General features: G+C 38.2%; 1 protein-coding gene across 3 annotated transcripts in view; it reads left to right on the forward strand.

Annotated features, from left to right (window-relative positions):
* The window catches only part of PCMT1 (protein-L-isoaspartate (D-aspartate) O-methyltransferase), a 50,878-nt gene extending 32,267 nt beyond the window's left edge, over positions 1-18,611 (forward strand). For 2 of the 3 annotated variants that reach the window (XM_032771773.2, XM_075064044.1), the window contains exons 5-8: positions 7,487-7,607; positions 9,868-9,953; positions 11,913-12,082; positions 17,809-18,611. In XM_032771773.2, coding sequence (XP_032627664.1) covers positions 7,487-7,607; positions 9,868-9,953; positions 11,913-12,082; positions 17,809-17,821 — 390 coding nt within the window. In that variant the 3' untranslated portion in view covers positions 17,822-18,611. Of the gene's footprint in view, positions 1-7,486; positions 7,608-9,867; positions 9,954-11,912; positions 12,136-17,808 lie in introns of all 3 variants that reach the window. The other variant, XM_032771775.2, reaches the window with a different exon arrangement.
* Positions 18,612-19,771: the final 1,160 nt, after the last annotated feature.

The following is a 19,771-nucleotide window of genomic DNA, read 5'->3' on the forward strand; positions in this document are numbered from 1 at the left end:
ATTTGCATGCATGATTTATCCATTATATAAGATGATACATTTGCGCGTTAGGCTATGTAAATCTATATTTATTTATGCCATATATAAACAAATAAAAAAATAAGTTTCCTCTAAGCTTATACAAACTTTTTAATTTAAAAATAACTGAAATGTACTAACATCAAGAAATTGAACTGTGCACCAACATTGGGTGGACTAGTATTAAATAGTGTTACAGTAGGTGGCAGCCTTAGACCGTTAACCCTAGTTCGTTAGTTCAAAAGGACACTTTTCTCACCTTCGACCTTGTGAAGTGAAGCACGGTGTCAGAGAGATCCAAAGACTGGCAAGTGGCACTTTTCAGGCAATAAAATAGCAAGCTATGTCAGTCTCTCATCAGCCATCATTGATCGAAGATTTGTTTTAAAGAGCCTGAGCTTTGTAAAGCTGCACTCATCACCCGCGACTGACCAGCAGCATGAGCAGAATCATCAAAGCTATCCATGCATTTGGAAAAGTGTCCTTCAGCTCTGCATCATGAATGAATTGGAGAACTTGGAGTGGAGAGTGCTTCCCGTGTGGCAAAATGTGATAGATGTTATCCAGTTTGACAGAGGTCTTTATCATTGATGTCCAAACATTCCCCATGTGTCAGCGTCCAGTGAAGGTCTATACAGTTGTTCGAGTATGTTCCTGTCTGCCATTGGTAAGCTCCTGTTGGTAGCTTACTAAGGTCACACACAAAACCCAGGTCTTTTTCTGATGCTTCATTTGTCTAAATCTTTCTTCAGTAGATACTTGAGTAGTGTCAACTGTTGAGCAAAAAAACCTTCCTCTTGAATTTTTCTTCCAAGCTTCCCATCATCTCACCTATATAACATCCAGTTTACTTTCTTTACACTGTTCATTAATATACATACTCCTCTTGTGTCCCCTCTTATTAATCTCCTCTCTAAACGAGGTAGTCTCTTCATATGGAAGTCTTTCTGTGCTTCTAATAACCTGTCTCAAAACCCTCTATTTCATCTATATCCTTTTTTGAGATTGGGTGAGCAGAACTAAACACAGTGTTACCTGATGGGGGGCATGTCATTTACTCATGTAATAGTATATTATCAGTTCCACTCCCTCTGCATCCTAACCTTTTGTTTGCTTTTTTGATTGCTGCTATGTTTTCTTCACTCACCTCTCTGTGGTGACACCTTGTTTGTCTTTGCTGGATTCCAAACTAATTTACTTCTCAGTCTGTAGGAGTACAAGGAATAATTTGCATTAATGCGCGTAGTCTTTGTTTTCCGTCACCAAGTCACCTTTGGTTAATCTGCTATTCTTCTACTTAATGGTTAAACTGTGTGCAGGTGTTATGCTGTGATTGGGTAATAAGTTGTACTAGGTTTTTATCTTTAAGTTAAATTAAAAAAACTTTAGCTTCTATTAACTATTTCTATTGTCTACTAATGCTAATTAATTTGTTTACTTCCACTCAACCAAAACCAGACCTTGTCGATCTGTACAACTCAGTAGCTAATAATTTAAAACTACAATGCCCAAGTGGTCATTTTTTGTGTGTGGAAGGAACAAGACTTGTGAAATAAATCTTCAAAAGAGAGAACATGAAAAAAGTCAAATTATGGCTTGTCTTGAAAATATGTGGAATCTTTGTGCATAACATTGCTTTTTCTTCTCCTGTTACACTGATGTGCTGCTAAGATTTTTTTTGTTCTCTAGTGATACTGTACAGTGTTAGCAGATTAATATTTGTTTTTTTGTTGGTGTTAAATCCTGAAGTGTGTGTGAGAATAACATCCATTGCATAGCTGTGACCCTAACTTTTCATTCAAGTGTTGGCAACAAGAACAAAAAAGACTTCCTGAGATGGCCTTCTCAAGGTCTGTGGGTTTTAAGTACTGCCCTTCTTGTGAGGGAAGTGTATCTGCTAATGATGGGCATATCAAATGTGTCTACTGTCTCAGGGAATCACACACCCTTGGAAAATGTGATTTGCATATTTACATCCTGGACCCACAAGGACAGAGAAACAAAGCTGCAGATCTTTCTGTTAAATAAATCTATGAAGCTGGCATTGGATCCTGGCTGTCTGAATCCCCTTGTACGGTCCTCTCCAAAAAGTGCAAGTGCGGACTTACTGCATGGAACATTGTTTTCCACTAAAAGTTGATGAAAATGGAGAGGAGGCACTGTGTAGAGAGTGCATGGAGTTCTAGTTGAAGATCACTTTCTAACTTTTTGGTGAAGTGATCTCCTCCCCTCCATCATTCTGCTGAGACTTTGTGCCCCATGTGGCTACCACATAAGCGTTGAATGGCCTGCAGCATTGAGGACACTCTCAGGCTTGCACCATCAGAATCCTTACCAGTGCCGGATACAGCACTGACTCCTTCCCGACCAGTACCGATGAAGTCACACGCAGCACTAGTACACCCTACATTCCAGACTATGTCACTAGCGCTGCTGGCAGAATCAGTAGTCTCACAAGAGTTGGTACTGTGGAAGGTGGGGTGGGGAGCTGACATGTAGTGGCACTGGGAGACTTCCTCGTTCTATGGGAACTGGAGTCTCCGCACCTTTCAAACTCATTCTCACTGGCAGTACTAGGACTCTTGCATGTGGCACTGAGCACCTCATCCTTCCCAAGTACCCTGGTTCCCAGTACCCTGGTCTCAAGGTCCATACTCCTCCATGCCCATATGGCCCTATTGGGCACCTTGGTTGTTTCATGGGAGATAGTACTTCCTGGAATAGGCCACATGTGCCTGAGGCTCCTTCATTCAAGTTGAGTACTACTCAGGTGGCACCTGAACCCCCAACAGCTCAAGTCTCCCTTAGCCATCAATAAAAACAGGAGGAAACTGTTCTTTCCCCCCATTAGAACCCATAGGACCGGTCATTTTGTCATTCTCCTTTCTGGATGAATAAGAAGTTCTCTCTGTCAGGCTGTCTGGAGCAGCTCACAAGTGTGAGTGCGAACCGCAGGGCAAACTGTCCAGGAACGGAGCACAAACTCCAAATGGGTTGTATGTTCTATAAATATATTTCACCAACCAAGTAACAAGTGTGACCTTCTAAAGCACTATATAATAGCCTTAACATGGAGTCACAGGCAGTCCCCGTGGGCACTCTGGTCTGTCTTGCCGCCCAGGCAAGCTTGCCTTTGTGATTGGTGGCCCTTACACCAAAAATCACAACAATATTCATGTTACTCACAATCCCAAAGGACCAGTTATTTACCCCAAGTCAAGTGCATTCCAGATCTCTTATGAAAGACAGTGTTTGTAGCCTGTCCTGTAATAAACTATCTAAAAGTTTATAACTAAGAAAAGAAATAAGTTATTTACACACACATGAGATACAGTCTTAGCAGCTATCATCTTTTGGGAGCTATAATATGCAAGCTTTATATGAATTTTAGGGCTAACCCAAGCCAAACAACTGGGGCCCCCTTACTCATGCTTAGAAATCTTTGTCCCTCAGAGTTCAAGCAGCACAGGGATAACAATTTCTCCTTAACAGACATTTTTATTCCCTTTCCCCAGCGTTTAAGCTGTGATGGGATGAGGGCTTGTGTTTGTATCCTAATGGCTTGTCTGATGTCTATATACCTTTTGTTGGGGAGGAGATAACTTCTTGTGGTGAACTGGTATTTCACACTTGCTAATGCTTTTCCCCTTACTCTGGTGGATTTACAGTTTTAGTGAACATTTTTGTAGTTAGAGCAAATATTTAAAGATTAATGTAACATGGGATCCAGATAACATAAGTAGGATTAATAGATGCAGCATCATACAAATATTCCATGAAGTCTAAATACTAAGCACATTCTTAACTCTAATAGCTATTTTAACAATACTAGCACACAGGTGACCCAGACTAATATCCAGGTATACATTTGTCAGTGTTGAGTGAGGCCTGGGGCCTTGACATGAGCTGGCACTGGTCTGCCAACATCAGTGTGAAGACAGATGAAGCCCTTCACACTTTAAAGGATTTGAGTGTGCAATCCTTTGGGGTCTGTACTCTGTGGGCTTATCTACACGGGCACGCTAAATCAGTGCTACTCCGATTGATGCAGTGGTGTTGATTTAGCGGGTCTGATGAAGACACGATAAGTTGATGGCAGAGTGCTCTCCCATTGATTTCAGTAGTTCATCTTCCTGAGAGGCAGAAGCTAAGACAGCAGGAAAGCGTCTCTCACAGCATAGCACAGTGTAGACACCACATTAAGTCAATATAAGCTATGTTGCTCGGGGGTGTGTGTGATTTCTTTCCCACCCCTCCTAAAGTGACTTAAGTCAATGTAAGTTAAGTGGTAGTGTAAACCAGGCCTGTCTTAGTAGGAAGCATTTCAGACAGCAGCTCCCCAAAGAACAGTCCCACTATTCTTCTACCAGAGTCCTCGGAGCCACCCAGGAGGGCACAGCTCTTCTACAGGAGAGTGGCTTCCTCAGTGACTCAGCTGTTTCACCCTTTCTCAAAACACCAGTTTTGATCAGTTGTTTGGGAGATATGGACCCGTTTCTCCAGAGCCACAGCCAATTCTCCCCTTTGGGAATCACCTTTCACTTTTTTTGTGCTACCTTGGATCAGTGCATTTCTGTAACGTTGGGTTACTGTACACAACTTCTTCTGGTGTCTACCCACTAAACACCTCTTCCCCTTTGCTCTTCAGCGACCACTCTCATGAGGATATTCTACAATAAGAGATCCCCTCCTTTCTCCTGGAGCACTAAAGCATTTCCTGCCTTAGTATCGGGGAAAGGGTTTCTCCAGCCTATACATCCTGATCTAAAGCAGATTGTGACCCATCTTGGATGTGAGAGCTAAACAAATTTATTTGCAAGCTAAAGTCCAGGATGATAACCCTTGCCTTGATTATTCCCACTCTGGATCTAGGAGACTTGTTTTGCATCTGTCCAACTACACCTTGCTGCTTGCAGGGATGGCTGAGATTGGTATACTTCTCAGGCAAATATCACCTGGATATGATCCTGTTCATGCCCCCCTCCTGGCCCAGTAATCTCTGGCATGGTAGAAAGACCTAATGTCTGCCTACAGGGTAGTTCCCTTCATACCTCCCCTTTCATCCTGAACAGTAGTGACCAGAGGTATTGCACTTGGGCTGGGGAGCACATACTAAAGGACCTGCTTGCACAAGATCAGTGGACATCCCAAGATAGACAAATGTACATCAATCTCATAGACCTTAAGGCAGTCTGAAAGGTTTGTGACTCTTCCCTGACTCTCATTAGAGGTCAAGACATTCAAATAATGATGGCCAATACCTACATTATGTGCCACATCAACAAGTGAGGGAAGGGCCAAGTCTTCCCCATTGTGTCAGGAAGCTGTCATGTTGTGGAACTGGTGAATAAGAAATCAAATTTCTTCCTTGTCCACTAGCTTCGTCAGCAGAACACAGTAGCAGACACTTCTTATCAAATCACAAGTGGAAAGTCGAACACGTCATTCTCCATGACATCATCTCAGAGGAGGGCCATTCTCAAATAGACCTGTTTGTGACACAAAGATGACAAGTGCCACAGCTTCTGCTTACGAGAAGAACTGAGCCTGGGCTCCCTGCCAGGTGCCTTTCTGATCCTGTGGACAGGGAGGCTTATTGAACACTTCACCTGTGTCACTCTATTCCCAGTATGCTCTGCAAGGTCAAGCAGATCTCAATGAAGCTGATTTTAATTCCCCAGCCTGGCCCAGATGTTCTGGTTCCTGCTGTTCTGAGGCTCTCTAATGGCCTGATCCAAGTTGCTACTGCTGGTAACAGACGTGTTGTTGCAGGCCAAGGGAAAGATTGTACACTCAGTCCTCTATTCCACGGCCTGGCCACTGGATGGATATTAAGCACAGAATGTGGTTACTCATCTCCTATTGGAGGCATCCTAGTTTAATAGTAGCGAGGTCTCTAGAGGACAGATTTACTGGATGAAGCGGACAAGGTTTTCTTACTGGTGTCACCAGAAATCTCTGAAGCCTCAGTACTGATTGTCTAGAATTAACTGTTAAAATTGAAACAGTCTAAATCTATTTCTGAGTTCAATGAAAGTACACTTGGCAGTGATCTCAGTGCATCATGCACCTTTAGAGGGTCAGTCTTCCTTGTGGCACTTGACTCCATAAAATTTCTAAAAGACTTAGTGTGTTTCCACCTATCAAGGAACCAGTCTCTCCATGGGATCACAACTTCATTGTGACCTTATCTAGACTATTATTTTAAGACATTACATTAGCACATGTTAACAAACATATTTAAAGGTCTAGTGTAAGCCTTGATGAGTATAGCACATATTAAAGTCAGTATGCTTTTACACTAACATATGCTAATGTTTTAAGTCTGTATGCTAATATTACACCTTTTTAAGAACTTGCCAATTTCTCCATGTAAACATATCTATAGTGGAATAGTTATTCCACTATAGCTATGCTGGTATAACTTCCCATGTAGACAACCTCTATTCTGGAATAAATAAAATAAAAATAAAAAAAGTATTCCAGAATAATTACTCTACTTTAGGAGGATACCTTTATTCAGGAATAGTGTCCACACAGGGAAATTACGGTATACTGCCATGGCTATAGCAGAATAATTATTCTGCTGTAGTTATGCTACTCAGTTTCTCCGTGTTGACGAGTCCTAAATCCTCAACAGCTGCATGTCGCTGAGTCAACGGAACTGCAGACCTCAAGAGTGAGACGTACAAGTGCAAGGGACAGAGCTTTAGGCCCATGACTGTCATCCTGATCTCTTTCAGAAGCAAGCTCAATAAAGAATCTTGGCACCTTAGAGAAAAATACAAAATCTACTACTTCAACCTGGCTTTTTTGCAGTAACCCTACAAAAAAGAAAAGCATTCTTGCAACTGGAGGAGTAAAGAAACTAGTGTATGTTAGACTTAATAAATTTGTAGGATGCTCAGATACCATGGTGACTGGCTTGGTAAATAAGTTTAGATAATAGTAGGAACCAGAAAATCACATTTAACCAACCTCTTGTAGCTTTTGGGTTTGAATTAAAATTGTTCTCTAGAAAGTATTAAACTTCCAAGAATGATACTGGACATAGCAAAATGAGGTTAGAAATTAAACCTTGTTCTTGAAATTCTTGCTTTCAATAGTAGATGGTATAGTTGTGTATGGTACAACTTTAGCTGTTCAAGAGTGAAGGGAAAAATCTGTATTAATGCTCTAAGATACCAAACTTAAACAAAATAACTTTTTAAAATCTTTTTCTTTAAAAAGTAGCTACAACAAATAAATTAACTGGTATAAAAAGTGTGCCAATACAGTTTTATTATGCATTAATTCTAGAAACAACTTAGTGGTTCTGAGCAGTAGATTTATTAGGATTGGGATAATATATTGCTTTACTAACTGAGCAGACTTACTTAAAGAAGTGAACTGGCTCAGAAAATGGAAATCATGACGTTTAAAATAAAACAAATCTAGCAAACTATTCAACTGTGTAATTTTCTTCCAGGTTGGTCCCCAAGGACGAGTTGTAGGAATTGATCATATCAAAGAGTTAGTAGATGACTCAATAAATAATGTCAAAAAGGATGATCCTACATTACTGTCTTCAGGAAGAGTGAAACTGCTGGGTGAGCATCAAGTACTTTGGTATACTTATTAATTAAATTAAATATTCTGACTAAAAGCTGACTGCAAGTGACCTGAATTTGGAAACCTGATTGGTTTAATTTCTTTGAGGAAGATTTTCAAAGACACAAAGGGCGCTAGGTGCCCAACCCCAGTTGAAAATTTGAAGACCGAACTCACCTTTGAAAATCTCTCCCTTCCCTTTGTATGATTTTGATTTTCTAGCATTTAAAAAAAAAAAAAAGTCAGTGCACAGAATGCACTTTTCTGACATAATAGTGTATTTCTGTAGTAAAACACAAACTGAAGAATTCACTTAAAGTGTAACACTTTTTAAAACCAGGCCTGTATTTACCGCTTCCTTGTATGTGTGAATGAACTTGCTTACAAAATTAGAGCATTATAGTGCAGGCACTCTGTGCTTGTGCGGTACTGGTTAAAAGACGTACTGTCAAAAAATTGCAAAAGTGAAAAAGTACTAGAATAGTAAAGTGCACTAATTAAATTAATCAGCTCAACTAGTTCTAAAATATACTGTCAGTGTCTGTATTTTTCAGGAATTGGTAATATAAATTGATATCAAGGCAGTATAATTAGCTGTCCAGTCATAATGTTTTACTAGACTACAAATCTGAATGTAACTATTGTGATGGAAATATAGCAGGAAAAAGCACTGTTTCAATTATAAAAAGCAATCTGTTGGTGTGTGTTAAATGGTTTGGTGCTGGGTCACTAGGTGCTTCTGTAAGAAAAGTGCTAGTAAACTATTCATCTTACACTTACTATTTCTACTCGGCCCCTATCGCTGAAGTCCTCTGTAAAAATTGTGACTTGTTTCTCTTCCCCAAAATGTGGAGACACTGCAGATCTTTTCCAAACTAGAGAAATTATGTGCTAACCACCATGGGGTTGCCCTGTGACATACACCTTACACATACACCTTGCTTCATATACAAGTGCTCCCCATGGTGCATCACCAATTCATTTAGACGTTCTTTGACCAAGGTTCGTTGTGGTGTTAACTTTCACCATGTTAATCTCCATTGATACAGTGCCAGAGTGCATAGATATCACTTTTGTAATAGCCTTAAGAGTGCAAATAGTTTTCCCATTACTGTCACACAGTGCATCAGTTGCTGCTTAGGTGGCCTGTCTGGTTTGTTTTCTGCACTCTACTGCACAGGTGTCAAGCTCCTTGGAATTCACTTAATTATACGAATATAGTGATGTACCACGCGATGCAGCTCAGCTATATGTTTTCACGGCGTCCAACATCTTTTGTTTCTGCACCTCAGTGGTTCTGTCACCAAAATATCTCATAAGACAACTATCTTACTAATCAGCAAAGAGTACTGTGGCACCTTATAGACTAACAGACGTATTGGAGCATGAGCTTTTGTGGGTGAATGCATCCGACAAAGTGGGTATTCACCCACGAAAGCTCATGCTCCAATACATATGTTAGTCTGTAAGGTGCCACAGGACTCTTTGCTGCTTTTACAGATCCAGACTAACACGGCTACCCCTCTGATACTTAATATCCTACAATGTGCTGCTAGCTATGTTAAAGCCAGATTGCAGGCTCTGGGGTCCATTGCTGGAGATCTAAGGCCGTCCAACTGTCATATATGTAAGTGCATGACTAGTGGTCAAATGATTGACAGTGATGGATGGTGCCACGAGATAATAAAAGGACTGATGGCTTATAATGAGCCCCAAGACAACAATCAATCACTCAGGGTAGAAAATGTGGCCATTGTATGATAAACTGGACCCACTATTTTAGCATTTACCAACTACATTTTGTTGTTATAGATAGTACAGCAAGTCTTGGCATTCAAATTATGAGGGACATGGAGGACATGGGGAAACAGTGACTCTATGAAATTGGTAGACTTAAAAAAAAAAAAAAAAAAAAAGAGCCAAGTCAGGAGAAGTTTGATTTTGGGATCTCTTTGTGAGAAACCCAGGACTCTGAGAAGGCCATGGATACAGTAGAAAAGATGGTGGTTGGTGGTAGTTGCATTGTAATAAATTCGGAAAACTGGACAGTTAGTGCTTGTGGAGAGTCAGTCTTCTGGACTATCCTCCACTGCTTCATCATAGCTGCCTCACACATTCTTATGATAACTCAGTTTTGTCCAGAGCTTCAGTTTAAAATGGAGGCTAGCCCCTTATTTGCAGCTAAATATAACTTGAAAATTTTCAGCTCAGCTGTTGCGCATCCCTATGAAAGGCTTAAATGGTTTTGCTTTCTTGCAGTGGGGGATGGAAGAATGGGATATCCGGAAGAAGCTCCCTATGATGCTATTCATGTAGGAGCTGCAGCCCCAGTTGTGCCCCAAGCAGTAAGCCTTTTATGTTTGTGTGTGATTCATTAATCTCTCTCTGTTAGCTTCTTAATTAAAATGCTGGCAGATTTATATAGTTGGGATATCCACAGGCATAGTGACTCCTTTTAAAAAAAAAAAAAAAAAAAAAACCAACAAAAAAGAACAACTCTTTCATTAGACTTCCAGTCAGTATGAAAATTTTGCATGTTGTAATACTTTTTCCCTACATAAGAATATTTTAAATGGGTTTTCCACATATTGCACTTTTGTTGTTTTTGTTTTGAAACTCTTTGGCTCAATCTAATAGAGCCCCTTGGTTTTTATCGACTATTAGAGTGTAAAGTTTAAATACTTGTCTGGTTTCTTGCTTCCTGGGTTGGAAAGGATTGAGAGGTTGTGGAAGGTAACATGCTCTGCCCTTGTTGGGAAAGGAGGGTGACTAAGGAGTGAGGTTTAAGGCATTAAAAAGAAGTCTGATTCAGTTTTTGCCAGAAATGATGGTGGACAATACACAGACTTAAGTGAGTATAAATGGTGGGAATTAGGGTTCTGAAAGGGAAACTTTTCTCTCCCTTTTCTCCAAGAGAGTGGTGAGAAGTGGCAGAGTTAAACACTGATCTAACGTGAGCTTTGGAGAGGCAGTGGTATGGTAATTGCTAGTTAAGACTTTCAATTTTAAATTATTATGGAAAACCTCTGTAAACTGTAGTAAATGAGTTTTTTAGGGTGTTGCGGGGAAGTTAGCCATCACGAGATATTGATTTATACTTTTGCAATAGAATGCTATAGGTATTGGCAGATAGGAATCTTAAATTTTTTACCTTATGCAACAATGACCTTATGCAGAAATTCATAGTTTAATGTTTTAGTAAAATGCTTCTGTTCAACTTTGTAAGAAACTTTGTTCCATAATGTCACAATGAAAATTAGACACTTCATCCCTATCTCTCCTGCCAACATAGTGCTGTCCATTAGGCAATTAGGTCAGTGTAATTTACGTACCTCAAGGGGGAGGCTTAGTCACACCTTTGAGTGACATAACTTATACCGACTTATGCGGTAGTATGTACATAGTCTTAGACTGTATCTTGTTCTGACTCAACAGCAAATAATGAGCACTAGCACTTTTGTTGGTATAACTTATGTCGCTCAAGGATGTGAAAAAAATGCACCTGTGAGTGACATAAGTTACACTGACTAAAGCACCAGTGTGGACCAGCACTATGTCGGCAGGAGACGCTGTCCCGCCGACATAGCTGCTGCTGCTCACGGGTGGTTTAATTATGTTGATGGGAAAGCCCTGTCCTGTTGGCGTAGAGTGGCTACATGGGAGATTTTACAGAGGTGCAGCTGCATCGGTACAGCTGTGCTGTAGTAAGCTCTCTAGTGTAGACATGGCCTTGGTAATCTGTAGCAGACTTGTTACTATTAAACTGAGTTGTAACCATGTTCCGGTAAATATTCTGCTCTTATGAAGAAACCAGAATTACAAAAACACAACTAACTACAAGTGACTATTTTATTTGCAGCTGGGATAACTGATAATCAGTTAATTACATTTCAGGCAATTATTATAAATGGTCTAAAATATCAATAGCTGTATCATCCCATTCAAATACAGTTTGATTAAAAAAAAAAAGATTTTGGCTTTGTAACTCAGGCCATTATGTATTGCATAACAGTTGAAATTGTGCATTCATAAAAAACGTTCTCAATCTATGCAGTTTGGTTAGCTATGATAAGTATTGTAGATCTGTTTACTTTGTGCAGTGAATAAAGTCTGGCTTCTCTAAGATGGATTGGTATACATATATACTCTAAAAGCAAAACGAGGAGTCCTTGTAGCACCTTAGAGACTAACAAATTTGTTAGTCTCTAAGATGCCACAAGGACTCATTGTTTTTGCTGATACAGACTAACAGGGCTACTACTCTGAAATATGTATTCTAATTATCTTTGTATATTATGTTCTAGCTCATAGACCAATTAAAACCTGGTGGAAGATTGATATTACCAGTCGGCCCTGCAGGTGGAAACCAGATGCTGGAACAATATGATAAACTAGAAGATGGCAGTGTCAAAATGAAGCCTCTGATGGGAGTGATATATGTGCCTTTAACAGATAAAGAGAAGCAATGGTCCAGGTGGAAGTGATTTTCTGTTCCACTTTCTTCTTCCACAGATATACGCATACAAGGTGAAAGGGTGTGGATTTTAAGCAGATAGACTGCAAGGGCTGCCTTTGCTGCTGTCACTGCTTCTGCTCTTCCATACCATGGAAAGCGGCCTTCTCTGTATTGTTACATCACTATGAGGAGATTCTGCTAAATTTGAGTAAAGTTAAAGGCAGAAAAAAATGTTGCATGGATTGTGCTTTGTTTCATTTGAACTCATGGCTTCTTGAGGTTTTGTGTTGGTGCTGAAGAGTGTTTTCTCCATTGTTTTGAACACAGTACTTCCTAAATTTAAACATCTCAGCAATTGTAACTTTTTTTTTTTGGCAAGATTTTCACAGGTTGCTAAGATAAAATATAAAAGGATACTTTAGATGAAATGTGAGTTTGCACTATGCTTCATAGAGCTGCTATGTTTTTATCAAGTAGATCTACTTGTCATAGGTCAGCAAATAACTGAGAAACTTACACTTTTACTGCAAAAGACTCCATAAGTAAGGAAAGTCCTTCAGGCTCCTTATTAGGAAGCGGTATAGTGCTAATCTTCTAAATGAATACTTAATTTCCTGGGCCTAAAAGTAATAGAAAGTGAAGAGACTATAACCCCCTTCTTTCTTAAACAAACAAATGCCAAATGGTTGTTTTAACGGTATTCTCTAATACAGCAAGCTGCCAATGTTCATCAGTTCTAAATAAGTCTTTTTTTAGGAGTAGACAAATGAATGTTTGTTATTGGCTCCCTAACCCAGCAAAGAGACAACACAGCTGTCATCTTGAAAAACATACCAGGCATTAGTATGCAAATGAATAAACCAGCAGTCCCCCTTTGCCTCCTGAGTAGAAACACTTGTGAATGTGTTAGCTTCATTAACTGAAGTGCACACATGCACACGGAGCTCTGCAAATAACTTTCAAGCTGTTTGACTTTTTAATTGTGTTCGATAAATAATTGTTTCTTGTTACTCTCAGTTATCTATAGCATGTACTGTAAGTGCTTTGACATCTAGCATTTAAGTTATAGAAATATCTGTAAAAATAAATAAAGCAATTAGTTTCATTTGACTGCAGCTTATTGAAGCCACACTTTAATTTTTGACTGATTACTCCATAGTTGACACTTACAGTAAAGCACTGTAGAGTGAGTTTAATGAGTTAGTGTCTAGCTGATAGCTTGTAAAGCTAATTTAACACTAATTCCTTGTCCCAGCGGGTACCCAGTGCTCTATTAGCACTGTACTGATGGGTTTCCTGCTTTTATCCTATGCTTTGGAAGTTTCCTTTTTTGCCAGCTCCCACTGTTGGAATGTAAAATTTGGCTGGCTGTGATTTTGAAGTAGCACCTACTTAAATTAGGATCTCCCTTTTGTTTTATCTTCGGAGGACTTCAGTTACTAGTGATGTATTTATATGAAGAGGTAATTTAAAAGGATTTAGGGAATAATAAAGCCTTAAGTACTAAATAGTTTGAGTCTGTATAGCAGGCTTGGCTTTGTTTTTTAGTTTCATGTATTTGGATGGAAATAATCATTCTAGACTTTTCAAGAATTTACATTCAAAACTGAGTAACTCATAAATGAGAAATAAAACCATTAGACATTTAATTTCCTGCTGAGTGACAGCAAAAGTGACTTCAGTAGAGTCAGGATTTCACCCAGTTGTGCAACATGTTTGTTTACCTTTTCTGAAAAGGTTAATTTTATATCTGTCTCTGGTTAGAGAAAAGTTAATGATTGTCAATGCCTCAATGAGCCTAAGGGAATTAGGTGCCCAATTTCCATTGAAATTCGGTGAGATGTGTGTTTGATTCCCTTAGGCTTTTTACACTAGTGAGTGAGATTAGGATTTTCAGTCGAGAGGAAGGGGAATCTCCACAGATACAATATAGATTTTTCAGTTTAATAAAAAAAAATCAGTGGCGTGAGCAAGCATACACATGCAATATCTTGACCGGTCTGGTAGATGAAAACTGATTTTATAAAATACTGCATTTTGGAGCCAATTCAAATTGGCTTGGATATGAGCACTGTCACATGGATTGAACACTGGTTGAAGAGTTACAAACAAAGGCCAGTGACAAAAGGCAATGTTTCAGGTTGTGAGATGCTTCTAGGATGCTGCAAGGATGTGTGTTGGGTCTAGTATTATTTATCATAAATAATCAAGAAGGGAGAAGTAATGACAACTTAATGAAAATTGCTGAAGATATTAAATTGGAAAGTGTTGTAAACATCAATGAGGACACAAAATGCAAATGGGTCTAGAAAGGTTAGAAATAAGGCAGAAAAGAGTAATAGTCAACTAAGAAAAATGCAAGATATCTAGGGGAAAATAGTCAAACATTCTGTGGTAGGAAGAACAGGAAAGCACCAGTCCCGAATTAACAAAAGGTCTGAACTGCAGATTTGAAAGAGAAAATGTATACCTGTGAAGCTTAATTTAGTTAAAATTCCTTCCAGCACATGAAGACAGATAATGAAATCCTCTGATTTCTCTTCCCTTACACATCAAGGCTAGCTGCATCTCAGATTTCAGTTGTTTCAGGTCATTGTTGCCAACTGCTGTGATAGTTTGTGCTTTCCTTAAATCCTCAGCTGGGAGAATCAGGTTATTTCCTGATAATCTCAGTTTTCATTTAAAAAAAAAAAAGAAAAGAAAAGGTTTTGACCCTTATGGATGCAGACGAAAACTTGAAAACATGAACCATATATACGCCCACACTAAAAAGGCAAGCAAGAAGAAACCAAAATTTATTTTAAAATCTCAGGATTTTTAGCCAATATAATTTGCTACTTTTTGAGGACTTGCTCAGGACTTTTGAATGCTTGGGGATTGGCAGAACTGGTTTCAGTACGTGTTGATACTCCAGTCTCCTCCAAAATTCTAACACTTAAGCTAATACTGCCGGTACCCGGGGCTGAAGGAGGAGACTGTTTTAAAGACAAAAACTAAATATGTATAGCTTGGCTAAGCAGAAACTACTGGGAGAGATTGGGAGATGTGTAAATGCCAAAGATGGGGAGGATTTATCAGCAGTGTAGCAGGCTTTCATAGTCAGTAGTAATGTGTAGGAAAGAGAGAGGTCTCTCTGATTCACTTAAATTTCCCTTTCTAACAGATCTAGAAGACTACAGAATAGTTTATCAAGGAAAGTTGGGAAAAGTCTCCTTCCCTGCAGGAATAAAAACTAGACATAAAAAGACTCAAAAAAATAAAATAAAATAAGAGTTCTGTTGCAGGACCAATCTGGCACTGTTCAGGAGGCTGTACTGAAGAATTAGTTCTTTACTTGAAACCTGATACTCTACAAAGTCCTTTTACACTTGAAGATTAGATCAACTAATGCTGTTTTGATTATGTACAGTTAAGTCCACAGGTGTAAGTTTACTTCAAATGGGAAGTTAAGAACTAGTGAATTGTTACCTGATTAAATAGGCCTTAGTTTTTTAATTTTTGAAATACTTAATTCAACAGCATGTTATATAGCCTCCTCATCAACTTCTTGTAATACTGGAAAATAACTAGCACAATTCAAATGCATAAAATATATCATGTCTTACTATGAACTGGCGTGGACATTCTTTGATTTGGACACTGAAGATCAAGTAAAACTCAGTAGACACCAGCTGCTGCACTTTATTAATGTAGATTTTAATATGCAGAGATATGAATACTAGTATTAATTTTAAAGGGTATTTTCATGCTAAAATTTACTTGTATTTAGAGGAAGTTAGATTAAGCTTTTTCAGGATTTGCTTAACATAGCACTAAACAAAAATAAAATGGCAAATTATTTATACTGCAGTATTCCATTTGCCATGAATTTGAGTACTAAGAACACATTTGTATTGCTAAGCAAAATAACTTCAAATTAAATATGCTCAATGCATTAATGATAGTAGACAAAATCATGCCAAATTACATTGATAGGGGTGGGAAATTGTCTGCCACGGTCAGTGCTTGAAGACGGAACTATTTTTTTTTTTTTTAAATTACAAAAAAAATTATTCTTGCCACAGTTAATGTCAGGCTTCATATGTTGTAATACTGCCTTTGTGCCTTGATATTGCAGATCTTTCAGTGTAGAAATCCCATTAACAACTAGGCAAGGAAGCTTTGCCAGAATGCTAGAATTATCTTTACTTTTTTTCTGTTCTAAATATTAAACAAAATAGCAGAATTTAGCCATGTGATCAACATTGTCTTTAATTGCGCTTGCATTGCACTTAAAATGTTCCTCTGAGACCCAAAACTAAGCAGACAATTACTGTAAGGATTGAAGCTGCCTGCCTGCTTTAGGAATTATAACAACTTCAGGAGAAAACTCAAACTTTAACTTCTAGTCTTGCTAGGTAAAAGCCTTTCAGTTGACTTTAAGAAGTTGCGTATGCTGTCATTCCATGCTATGGCTCCAAATGCATCCTCTTTGGGACCGGAACACTCTTTTGCTTGTATGCATGTAGCCATATATTTTGTGTGCTGGCTTGCATTAGTAGATTGAAATACTATTGTATTCTTCCAAGAATCACAGTAGTGAAGTTGCTCTCAATAAAAACAACTTTTCTAATATTAATGAGAGAGACTACTCATAACTGGGGCAAATGTTTTGCCATTATATGGAGCATTTATTCTCTGAAGGTAAAGGCAAACTTACTTCTGTTACGGTAATCAAACTTCCTCATGATGTTGGAATTGTTCATAAATATCAACTTTGGTAGGAAAATACTGGATTTAAAACTGATGCTTTTAAAAAAAGATTTTTGGGGGTACAGAATTCAGTCACTAATGTATCCTAGTTTCACGGTTGGAATATGGGTTCTGTATTTCACTGTTTAACCCTATATTAATAATAGAAACCTTGATGTTCTGGGGTCATCCTAGTGATCAAAACAAGATTAGAGAAGCTATTTTATTACTTCCTCCTCATAGAATCATAGTACTGAAAGGGTCCTCAAGAGGTCACCTAGTCCAGTCCCCTGCACTCATGGCAGGACTAAGTATTATCTACACCATTCCTGACAGGTGTTGGTCTATTACTTCATCTTTTACTTTAGTCTGAGTCTTTATTCCTCCCTGGTTTTAATCACCTGCTCAGTAGCTGAAGGCACGCATTATGTAGCCCTGGCCTGAGTAGTTTCTTCAGGAGCTGATAAAGTTGCTCTGTGACATAAACAGACATAACATATAGATAGTGCCAGATTCTCTCCACTTCTTCATCAGAGTGAGATGTGCCCAGCACTGACCAGACACTGCAACTAAAGTTTAACTTTGAACTCAAGTTTCACATTTTGCAGCCTTTTGTGCAGGTAACAAGAATAATTGGACCATGATTTCAAACAAGTCTCTCTCCAGTAAATTGCCCAATGTGTAAGACAGTCACTTCTTCAGATGGCAGGTAGTCATGTATTTTTTTTAAGCTGTTGATATTTTAATTGATTTGTTCGTGGAAGCAAATGATATACTTTAAAAAGAAGTAACAGGGACCCATATTGCACAGTAGAGTCATATTTCACTTTTTAGTAGTATGAGGTGCTATTGGATTGCTGTTGATCTGCCTTGTGGCTTAAATGCTTGAAGAGTTTTCCGAAATTTTGCTGCTGTATTTGAGCACTGTGGCTTATTCATTGATTAAATATCAAAATTGCAAGAGTGAACTCCTTGGGGAGAAGAATATAACTGCATTTATTTTCTTTCTGCAGGGATGAATTGTAAAAGCTACATCATCTTGACCCAAACATAGTGTTACAGTGGACTGCCCATCTCCAGCTCTAAAAGCTTTTTGAAAACCAACAGCATTGCAGCTTGTTTTGGATTTTGTTATACTGTTATCAGCATGGAAAAGTGTGGTGTTTATATTTCCTTTTTTTAGAGGCTTAAGGCAAATCTGGCAAAGAGTTGATGGAAAGTTTAAATTTGGGCTGTTTCTTTTTAACATGCCTTTTTTACTTTCATCTGGTTAAAGAAATGAATTTCTGCAAAAATGCAGACCTACAGTTTGTGAACTCTTTAATTTTGATGGCTGATACTTTTTGAACACTTTATTTCAGCTCCATTGTTCCTTGGTAAAATTGCTTCTGTGCACCTTATAACACTACATACACAATGGCAGGTTCTCTGTGTTCAGATGTCTGCTAAATGTTACTAAGAAAATGAGATGAACTTCCTTTTTAAAGCTTGTGACACGGTGTCATAGACTAGCATGTAGTAGATGCAATCAGCTGCGTTATTACCTTGAAAGTGGGCATTTGTATATATATTAAACTTCAAGACATCAAAGATGACAGCTCTTGTTATAAACTCTGTGGTTCAGGTTGGACATAACTGACATAGTTTTTCCTTCCTTGTCAAAAAAATGAGAGGAAACTTGTAGCTCAGTATTGTTTTGTAGCTTACTGCTGATATATATATGAATTTAACATAACAAATGCTGTGTAAGCTATGTCCTAATCACTGAACAGTTTATGCAGTGCTGCTTTGCCAAATAAAGTTAAAAGCAAAAAGGGTTTTGTGTGCTTCTTGTATGGGAGATCAGGATCAGTATGTTAAATATAACTGCTTGAAATGCAGAACACTGTACTCCAATAAAATCAACATCCATATTGTTAAAAATTAGCTGCTTTTGACATAAAATCTCTGCAGTATTATCTACTTTCTTCTTCCAGCTACAGGTAGTGATGGAACAAATTTGGATTAATGTTTTAGGGGAACTTAAGTTTTTATAGAAGAGAGAAAAAAAAGCTGATAAATACTGAAGAACTGATGGATCCCAAAACCTTGACCAAATAAATATATTGTGTGTGTGTGTGTGTGTGTGTGTGTGTAAACACTACAAATATCCATTTAAAAGAGTAATGTAAAGCCTTTTATTTTACATTCTCAAGACCCAGGTTTTATGTTTTGTGTTTACTGCAGTTAATGACATCAGGAAAACCCAAAGCACTTTAAAAACAGTATTGCTCTTGGATTGCTTTAGGGGGGTGTTTGTGTTCTTCCTGCAACTCCTGATCACTAATGTTTGAGTGGTAAAATACATGTTAAGCTCTTTGCCTTTTTTTATTAGTAAGAAGCAGAGCTAAATGAATAAGAACTTGTGTGATTTGGTTCAAAGAGGTCACTGTTTCTTTTTGAAAAATATTCAGCCTACTTTTGTTTGACACATTATCTGTGATAGAATTAATCATTGAAAGTATGAAGGGTATTATTGAAAGGCCTTTGAAATGTGAACGAACAAGTAAATTACCTTCATGTGAAGGTCAGTCCCTCCTATTCCTGTGTAAAATATATTTGTCATATCATTAATTTAGACATTTAGGAGGCTAATATACCACCTTTCAGTTGAAGCTTGGGAGCACATACACAACATTAATCCTATAAAGGAGACTAATTTCAAATTAAGAAAGTCACTTGATTACTTAGTGCTTGTTCTAGAAAATACAATGAAGAAAAATGGGTTTGCATCTGATGTCAAATTTATGCTAATCGACAATCAACTGTGAATATATTCTTAGTATTGAAGTGAAATATCTGAAATGATGCATGCAGCAGGATAAAATATCTCAACAGATAACACCATCTTAATCCTAATTTTTATCCTTTTGGTCACTGTCATTCTAATTTACGAGTTCTTAACTTTGCCTCTTCTCACTAATTTAATCAGTTAAA

The sequence above is a fragment of the Chelonoidis abingdonii genome, chromosome 3, assembly GCF_003597395.2.
Source record: "Chelonoidis abingdonii isolate Lonesome George chromosome 3, CheloAbing_2.0, whole genome shotgun sequence".
Lineage (NCBI taxonomy): Eukaryota > Metazoa > Chordata > Testudines > Testudinidae > Chelonoidis > Chelonoidis abingdonii.